At 39.9% G+C, this 9,246-nt stretch overlaps 1 protein-coding gene across 2 annotated transcripts in view; it reads right to left on the bottom strand.

The window, feature by feature from the left end:
* Window positions 1-276: 276 nt before the first annotated feature.
* lepr (leptin receptor) overlaps window positions 277-9,246 on the bottom strand; it is a 50,043-nt gene continuing 41,073 nt past the window's right edge. Inside the window, exons 13-21 of one of the 2 annotated variants that reach the window (XM_034707486.1) lie at window positions 8,193-8,347; window positions 7,468-7,621; window positions 7,277-7,359; window positions 6,979-7,192; window positions 5,220-5,426; window positions 4,157-4,240; window positions 3,969-4,065; window positions 3,449-3,524; window positions 277-2,344 (exon numbers count right to left, since the gene is read on the bottom strand). In XM_034707486.1, the coding sequence (XP_034563377.1) occupies window positions 1,412-2,344; window positions 3,449-3,524; window positions 3,969-4,065; window positions 4,157-4,240; window positions 5,220-5,426; window positions 6,979-7,192; window positions 7,277-7,359; window positions 7,468-7,621; window positions 8,193-8,347 (2,003 nt within the window). In that variant the 3' untranslated portion in view covers window positions 277-1,411. The remainder of the gene's footprint in view (window positions 2,345-3,448; window positions 3,525-3,968; window positions 4,066-4,156; window positions 4,241-5,219; window positions 5,427-6,978; window positions 7,193-7,276; window positions 7,360-7,467; window positions 7,622-8,192; window positions 8,348-9,246) is intronic. The other variant, XM_034707478.1, reaches the window with a different exon arrangement.

Below are 9,246 nucleotides of genomic sequence, written 5' to 3'. Positions count from 1 at the left end.
AAAACAAAAGAAGTGGCTGTACTCAGAAATATGTTATACAAAAGTTGGCACAATATTTTCCATAGGGACTGATGGTTTCAAATGGGTTTAACCATCTGGTAGGGATAGGAAGTAATGACTAACACTCCCCAATATTTGATGGAGTTTTTAAAACAGTTTGTAAAGTTTGAGGGGATAATCCCTTATTGATACTAATCATTTTAAACCTAATGTCTGGATTAACGGATTAGGACACTGCTGTGAATGATGTAAAAACAGGTCAGATCAGTTATCTTTGCAGGGGTCTTTATTTGAAACCATAAACTGTTGAAACTACTTTTTTGGATCTTCTGAAAGAAACCATGCACTTTTCACAATAGACACTTTATTTTCACCATGGAAAAATAGACAATAGATCTTCATAAACATTATCATCAACAATGTTTCAATATTTTCATAAATGTAGACTGTTTTCAAATATACATTCTTTTGTCTTACTTACACAAAACAGAGAAAATAGATATTACACTTCTCACAGACTGTAACAGATTCTCAAACACATTACAGCACAGAGCACAACAATGTACTTTCTTTGTGTTTATGGGTGAATCAGTCCATGCAGATGTTGTTGCACAAGATCCCCACTGATGCAGTCAAGTCTTTTTTTTTTTAATCACCTGAAATTACACACAGATTACATCTGTTTTCATTATTAACTGGTTTAGTCACACTAATTTCTTTGATGTGACATCCAAAGGTTTCCTTCACTTCACAGTCCAATGTGCTTTGAGAGAGCTGCAGATTATGAGTCTTTTTCTCTCTTGCTTTGTGCGCTTATTGATTCTCTTTGAACCTCTTTCATGTGCTGGAATAATGCGGTGGAGATTACAGAGAACTTGTTTCAACATTTCGATGGCAGCATGAGTGAATGCACACATTACCTCTTCTTTTAATGATGCATCGAAGGCATGATCACCTGTGAAATATGCTGCGTGTATGACATGTTTGAAACCAGAAGTGTAACTCCTGTGTTGCCTCTTTCTTGACGATCCATACTTTACTTGTACAGTCTTCCTGCTACTCTCTGAGAGCAGTGGGTGCACATACACCTCTAACCTGACCTGCATTTAAAGTGTGCGTTCAGTGATCTGAGCAGGTGCTTCTTCATCAAGAGAAGATGCAAGGGTCAGTGTGGCACAGTAGAATGTGGGGTTTAAAGCCCTCTAAATAAATAAATAAACGCCTGTGAATGAGGCTTCCTCCCCCCGTGGTGCCTTTTTCCACTGAACACAATAGCAGCATTGATGAATGTCAATCACAAGCAAGTTGAGGTATTTCTACATCTTGCAGCTCCAGCCTCAATATGTGTACAGGGACATATCAAATCAGCAGAGGTGACTCACAACACAAAAGCATTTTAAGGTGAGCATTTTCATTTTAAAGGAGTCTGTTTGAGAATCACAGCAGGGGTTTTGCTATCTTGTGGTTGAGCTGTGAGTTGTCTCGCGCTTGGAGCAGTTCTGTACTGAGGCATGTAAAGCGGAGAGCAGTCACACGTTAGTGTTGACAGCAGCTCACTGAGCTCGCTGGAGTCCTCAGGGCCCAGCAAAGGCTGCGACTCCACCAAAGAGTCCTCTCTGTTCAACGTGACAGTCAGCAGCTCAGTCTTAGTCTCCTCTTCTCTCTCCTCGTCCTCTTCCTCGCTGTCCTCGTCCTCTGCCGGGTAATCCATTCCTAAATAATACAAGTCCTTCTCCTCTCTTACCTCCTCCTCGTCTTCTTGCTCTGATGTTTCAGAAAGCTCTTCCACAGAGTTGTAGGAGCAGGAGCGCCGCGGGTCGTCCAGCTCCCACAGGCCGCCAGGGAATGATCCGGAAATGTCTGAGTTGTTGGCAGAGAAGTTGCCCTCATCACTGGAGCTGCTGCCGCCACCGTCCTTGTCGTGGAGATGATCCTGCGTGGGATTCGAGAGCAGCACTGTAGCGTACGTGACCGTGGACTGGGCAGAGTTGTCAGTGCTGGCTGGGACCTCCTCTGCTAGCCGTAACTGATCTATTCTTAGGGTTGAACTTGTGAAATCATCAACATTAAGAACAAATGAAGGAGCTCTCCCCTTAAGCACATCACTTTTGATGGATGGGGCTTTCTCGACCTCTGAGTGAAACCCAGGAGGGGAAGAGATATTTAACGTGGTGACTGGGTCAGGAGTTAAGGACACACAAGGACCTTGAACTAAAGCTGTAGTCAGAGCTGAGAGATCAACTTTATCCACTATGACCACTTTGGAGATGGTTTCTGATGGCAGGAGCAGCGGCCAGGCAGGGAGACCTTCAGGAGGCCGGAACAGGTGCTCAAAGGTGTCGACCTAGAAAGAGAAGCAGAAGCAGAAATGAATTGCAAAGTATTACTTCAAGTGTTCGTAATAATAACAAATTAACAACAGGATTTAAATGATAATGACCAAGTAAAGACCCAAACCCCTGATTAGACTGAGGTACAGAGCTTGGACACAGCTACACTGACTCGCAGCTTGTGATTCAGTCTTTATGGGGGAGTTAAAAAAAAACAGGTGCTGATCCAAAACAACAGACACCTTTATTCTCTTTGTGAACATGCATAAAAAGTAGACTTTATTTTTATTTTTTTAACATTATACTTCTTTAGACAAAGTCCTGATCCAGAACCTTTACATTTGGACTGTTTGTTTTTTGTACAGAGGTTTCCTTTTTTCACAAAATGAATTTTCACAGATAGAATAAAAGGTGTCACAAATTTTAACAGGTGTTTTAAGAAATCTGTAGACTCTCTGGTATCATCTAGTACAGATCTGACATGGCTCGGTATAGTGGTCCTGGATCAAGACCTGGACCAATAATGTCCAGGGAAAAGAGGGGTGAAATCTCTAGATTTTTTTTAGCATCTACAGAAATAGAATAAAGGTTTCATACGTCTGAAACTGTGATACACCAAGTCTGTAGACTATCTGGAATAACTCAGCCCAGATCTGACAAGTCTAGGTTTAATGGTTTCAATCAAGATCTGGTTTCTTTAACAGATAAATCAGAAGCTGGGAATCAGATGCTTCAGTTTCATATTTTCTTCTTTGTCAGTGTATCAGATGAAAAACACAGAAAGAAAACTCACATGTTTTAAAGTCTACAGCCAAAAAACATTTTTTTAATCCCAATCCCATTTTTTAAATCAGATACTTTTTGTAGGAACAGCTCAAATTTTTGGGATTTTTTTTTACTTGTTATCACTTTCATGTCTGAAACCTAAAGAGACAGTTAGCTTAGATTAGAGGAAAATAGCTACTCTGATTCAGTCTTAAAGTAAGAAACGTAAGAAACACATGTAAAATGAATAACCTGGTATTTTTTTAGATGCATAAAAAACACATTTCAGAGCATCAGTGTGTAAAATGAGTGTTTTAATGCAGGTTGCTTTAGTTTCATGTTATTCGTTTTACCTTTTTGAGGTCCAGTCCTCTGGCCCAGGAGCATTTGTTTGGGTTTGGAACATCCTTCCACACTATTTTTTTCATCCTGAAAACAATGTCACAAACATTAAAGCGTCATCTCTTTGTCTAAAGGCATTCTTCCTCCCCTGTATCACCTTCTGTCCCCTTTCATCAAGTGTAATTACATCTTTTTGACCCTTTAAATGTCACACGCCTATCTGCATGTGGTGAGTGTCCCTGCTCCCTTAATTAAACCCACATCAGGGACTCCCATCATTCATCATTTTCTTACATGTGTCTGGGTAAAAAAAAACTTAAACATCTGGTGATGTCGTTAAATACAAACATGCAAAATATGCATGTTTTAAAAAAAAAAAAACATTTCACAGTTGTAGCACTGAAACTACATATATAGAAATCTTATCAGAGGATTACCTTGGTGCCGTATAGTGTCCGAACATAAGTGCTAAGTTTTTTTCTTGAGACTTAATTCTGGAGATTTACAATCCTATAAAACAAACTCTCTTACTGGTTTTGAGAGAGGACCAGGGTGACAAACAGGACGATGGACAGAAAGGAGATGATCATCAGCATCATGTAGGCTGCAGGGTCTCCTCTGGTGGCTGCTACAAAGAAAACATACAAACTATGATTCATGAAAAGTTCTAAATACTGGTTTTGTTTCCTGCTTAAACAGTGATATGGTGCTGAGCATACCTGTGGTGTACACTGACTCCCCCTCTCCATCAGCAAACACAGGGTACAAGTAGAAGCCACACTCCTCAGAGCCAAAGAAATCACCTGAAGTGAAGCATAAAATTACACAACAAGTTAAAACCAAGCAATATGACTGGACAAGAAAGATTCCATTAATACCTAGACTTTTAAATTTATGTTTCCCGCCGCCTCAGGTGTAACATTACACCAAACAGTTTTTGTGTTGACTGATCAAGCTGTTAATTCAGAATCACAAAGGCCAACATATAAACATACAGATGCTCTTACATTAAACCTGTTAATCTTTAACACATAGATACACAAAAAGTACCAATAGTTTGTTCATATAGTGTTTGAGTGTTCAAGCTCTAGGAAAGTATCAGAACCAGTTGTGCCGTTGAAGAAAAGTAAATGATACAATTGATAAAAAAAAATGTTGCTTATTCATTTTGAATGCTGCTTTCAGAACTGTTGTATCAAAGCAAAATCCCACTCAAGGTTGTGCTGTTGTACTGAACACCTGGATGGTTAAGATTATCATCAGCCCTGCAGCCTGGTGCCCATGAATGAATCACAAATGTGCTCATATTAATCACAACAGGAGTGTCACAAAATGCAGTTCCTTGAGTGTCCACTTGAGGCTGACAAAACAAAACATGTTTACAGCCTTTTGGTCCCTTTGCCTCAGATATTTCAGTAGTAACAACTGTGGAGGTGCTTTTTTAAATTATTATTTTCATTGTAGGAAGTCTAACAGCCTTGCATAGCTGTGCGTAATTAGGGCAGTGGCTTATTTCAGTTAGGCACAATGTAGCTGTTGGCCATGGGGCTAGGCTGTAACCTCAACTCCACCTCTTCACCACTTTTTACATTAGCCTATGTCAGTTGGACTCGGCATCTCCAATGTGGAAACTGCCATTTTCGGCCCCCTTAACGCCTCTTCAGAAACAGATCTGTGATGTTACTCAGACCATGTTCATGTTCACACTTTGTTTGGCGTGATGTTTTGTGATCTTTTTCAGTTACACATTGAGTTTAACAGACAGAGAAAAGCTCACGTTACCTCTTAGATAAATGGCCCGATCTGTGTATGGCAGTCTGGCCCATGTCTCCCCACTCTGGCCGTTGTGATGATCAGACCCCTTCTGTCCCTGTGGAGCCCACTGGACCACCATGAACAGAGGCACAGAGCTGTTGTCCAACTGGGTCCATGACAGAGAGACACAGGTGCTGTTGATAGCCAGCACACTGAATGAACGCAAAAAACGTCCTGCAGAAAAAAGAGGAAAGACTGCATAAATACACACTTTTAAAGTGACTGGAGGAGGCAAAAATGCATACATCCTGTACTCGAGTAAAATAGAGATACTTGTGCTGATAAATCTTCTTTCACTAATGTTAAAGAGTGAAAGCTCTGAAATGTGCTTGAAGTGTAAGTAGCCCCCTGAAGGACATTTTTGGTTTTGGAGCTAAGCTAACTGAGCCTCTTGTCATATTTGATGGGCAATTGAGCCTTAAACATTATAGCACAAGTTATATTCTAAAAAAATACTCAAAATAATGAACGCATCTTCCATTATGGCTGAAAAAGGTCCTGCTGGGAAGGATGAAGCATATAAAAACAATCAACTCCCTTCTAATGTATTCATGCTGAAACAAAGAGCCAGTGATGAAAATGTAATCAGAATCAGAAATATTTCATTTATCCAGGGGAGGGAAATTTTGCAGAGGAAATTACAGATGCTGAATCAGATGATACCAGATGTAGCTGGATGTTTTGCTGAGCATGATGTGGATATTGTGGCATTTTACTTAAATATCATCAGATGAGTTAATTCAGCTGCTACTCCGAAAACATGTTTCCCCAGAATATTTCCATGGAAACAGCATAAAAACATCTTAATGTAAGAAGCACTTTTAATCTACCTGTTAGTCATTTAAATAATTGTCCCCCCTGAATCATGAGGAACGAGCGATACATGACTGTCACAAACACACAAACATCCCAGTGTGTAATGCAGGAACATTTAATAAATATAACCTCAGTTTCAGTGCTGCTAATAGCTCTTAATGAACGAGAGCTAATGGTAGCAGGACCAAACAGAGCGCTAATGGCACTCTCAACGGACTTATGATTTAGGCCCAAATAGATTTCTGTTTATATCCCTGACTCTGACATCTTGTTTTTTTAAAACATGATTTAGCCACAGCAGAAAAGAAAACAAGATTTTAGTGGTGAAGGCATGTGAAGAATTATATTTTTCGGATTAGATTAACTCATTTCTCCATTTTGGAAAACCTCAGTTTATGCATATTTCAGCATCTCTGATTCAAGTACTTGTCAGTAATATAAGCATGGACCATTTATACTGGCCTTGAACTCTTTCTTGTAGACCTACTCATTTTTTCACAAAGCAAGGAAACCTTTTGATCTGAGCTACAGCTTCCACGCTTACTGGAATATTAGAGGACACCACAGAATTTAAAGCCACTGCTGAAAAACTGTCTGCATCATTTCTCAGGCTTGAGATGTGTTTTTATGAGATTTGAACAGATTGTTAAAAAGATTTTAAAATCACAATCCTGTTTCAATCTGTTCAGCAGCATATTTAGGATTATATCTATGATATTTTTTGTCTATAAGTCATTATTGTTGCTGGCAGTCTTTGGCAGAGGAAATTACAGATGCTGAATTAGATGATACCTGATGTAGCTGGATGTTTTGCTGAGCATTATGTGGATTTTGTGGCATTTTACCTTAAAAACATCAGATGAGTTACAAAAAGTCTATTTTCCACAGAGGTCTGTCACGGCTCACTTACGTTTGGGTTGTCTCTCCAGCGTCATATTGAAGTTGTTCACTGAGCTCCCCAGACTGTTGTAGGCCTCCACAGTCACAGTCTGCAGCGACTGGTCCCACTCAAAGCTGTAGGATGACGCCAAATCAATCTGCTCCCTCACCACGGAGCCACTCGAGGTCTGGTGCTGGACAATGAATCCATCGATGCAGTAAGAGCGTTCAGACATCTGGACAGGCTGGAGGCAGAAGAAGAAACAACTGATGTTTTAATGCTGCTCCTCATTTCTACGCCTGGAGATGTTACATTTGAGTTTGTTCACCTCAAACAGCAGAGTGACGTTGGTCTGGTTTCTGTACGGATCATCTTGAAGAATCCTCCAGAAATCCGGGCCACGCTCAGGAGCTGAGGGAGACATGTCAATGTTTAAAAAGTCCTCCATCTGCGTTATCTAAGACGGACGGTGTTGTTTATAATGTTAGTAAAACTCCAAACTTGTGTGTTCTCCTTCACCTCTGCTGTTCTGAGGCATGGAGTAGACTGAGTCACTCCACCTGCTCCAGTATCCTGTACCATGTGAGTTCATGCAGCGAACTTGTACCACGTACACCCAGCACATTTCTGGCACTGTGACCTCAGCCCCCAGCACCCGCACAGGACCCTGGACCTGCATGGATGACATATCCTTTCATAATTTAGAGCTCATTTCGATAAAGGAAAATAAACATATTGAAGAAATATCTGATCTGATGGAGGACCCATCTGTTTCATCCGTCCTTCAAATTATTTCCTCGGCTCTCTCAGAGAATGTTAGTTAAAGGAAGCTATTGATAGAAAGTGTCCAATTTCCAGAAAAGGGCAGGACAATGGTTTCAATTCAGCCCCTATGTGATCATGTCAAACTGACCAGTTGAGATCATGTCAGAGCATCTTGTGTCTCTGAAGGAGATATGAGATGTTGACCCTAAGTTTCTAAATGTTATTGCTGTTCTTCTAAGAAAACATCTTTCTTCCAGGAGGTAGAACTTTTTGGATATATACATTTTTTCCAACTGCAAAAACTTTAAAGTGGTTTCGGCTCAATTTCCTGTCCACTAATGACCAAATTATTACTTTAAAGACAACAACACTGAGAGGGTTTGAAATTCTCTTGAAGGCACTGAATATAAATTCCATATGTCCACGCAGTTTGACTTTCTTTCAGATGCTGTGTTTAGTAAACAATCCCACAAACTCACCCTCCACTCCGTCCGGGATCTGACAGAAGACGTCGAGCGGTATCGAAACTGGCACTGGAGACTGTTGACCGGCAGGTGGGGATGCTCCCATGAGACCGAGAGGACGCCGCCGCTACGAGACACCGCCTTCACATTAGTGGGAGCGTGCGGTTTGACTGCAGGAGACCATACGATAGAAGAGTTAATTATTGTTGAAAGATTTCATGCAAAGGGTCTGAAAATGTTTCAAAGTTTTTATTAGGACTGAAATCTGTAAGAATAATATTTCAGTTACAAATTAAGTTTCAAATTAAGAAGTATGGATGTTAAATGAGTTGGTTGCCTACCCTGGGTTGATAAAGATAAGATTTGAACCAACTTCATGGTTACCTAAGCTGCATGTGTGTTGGTGTGTTGGTGTGTTGGTGTGTGTGTGTGTGTGTGTGTGTGTGTGTCTCTCTGTCATCTAATCTCAGAGAACAGAACAAATCACAGCATCTCACATACACACAAAGAGGAACAGTTCTCTGACCACACTTTCCATCATTAAGTTTGCATTTGACTGTTTTTTGTTTTCTGTTCTGGAAAAATCAAAGGAAGTTGGTTGTGAATGAACTATTTCTGTTATTGCAGCCAACATCTCTGTGTGCTTTTTGGAAAGTGTGTCGATTACTCCTTAACTTCAGTGGTTAAATGACTAAGGTTGTACTGGCCATATCAACAATCTGATGTTACACCTTTTTTAAGTTCCTCTGTGATACACAGCAATCATTACTCCAACTATTTAACTTTTATATGTTTTTGTTTTTATTCAACCTTTTTTTAACCAGGAAATCTCTTCACATCAAACCTTTTCTTTAAGGACACCTTATTTATACAGTTTCTTTTATAACAAAACTGTAGTATTGCCAACAACTGGCACTAAATAAGTGGACATAACTTTAAAACAAATGACACAAGACTAAATGAATAAATAAATAAATAAATAGATAAATAAAAAGGTCACATTAAGTGTTTTTAACCAGAGACTGCTCGGAATAGCACATCCCTCTGAAGTTGCAAGACTTTATAAAAA

Source organism: Notolabrus celidotus, chromosome 2 (assembly GCF_009762535.1).
Source record: "Notolabrus celidotus isolate fNotCel1 chromosome 2, fNotCel1.pri, whole genome shotgun sequence".
In the NCBI taxonomy this organism is placed as follows: Eukaryota; Metazoa; Chordata; class Actinopteri; order Labriformes; family Labridae; genus Notolabrus; species Notolabrus celidotus.
This window is presented reverse-complemented; position numbering and strand designations above follow the sequence as displayed.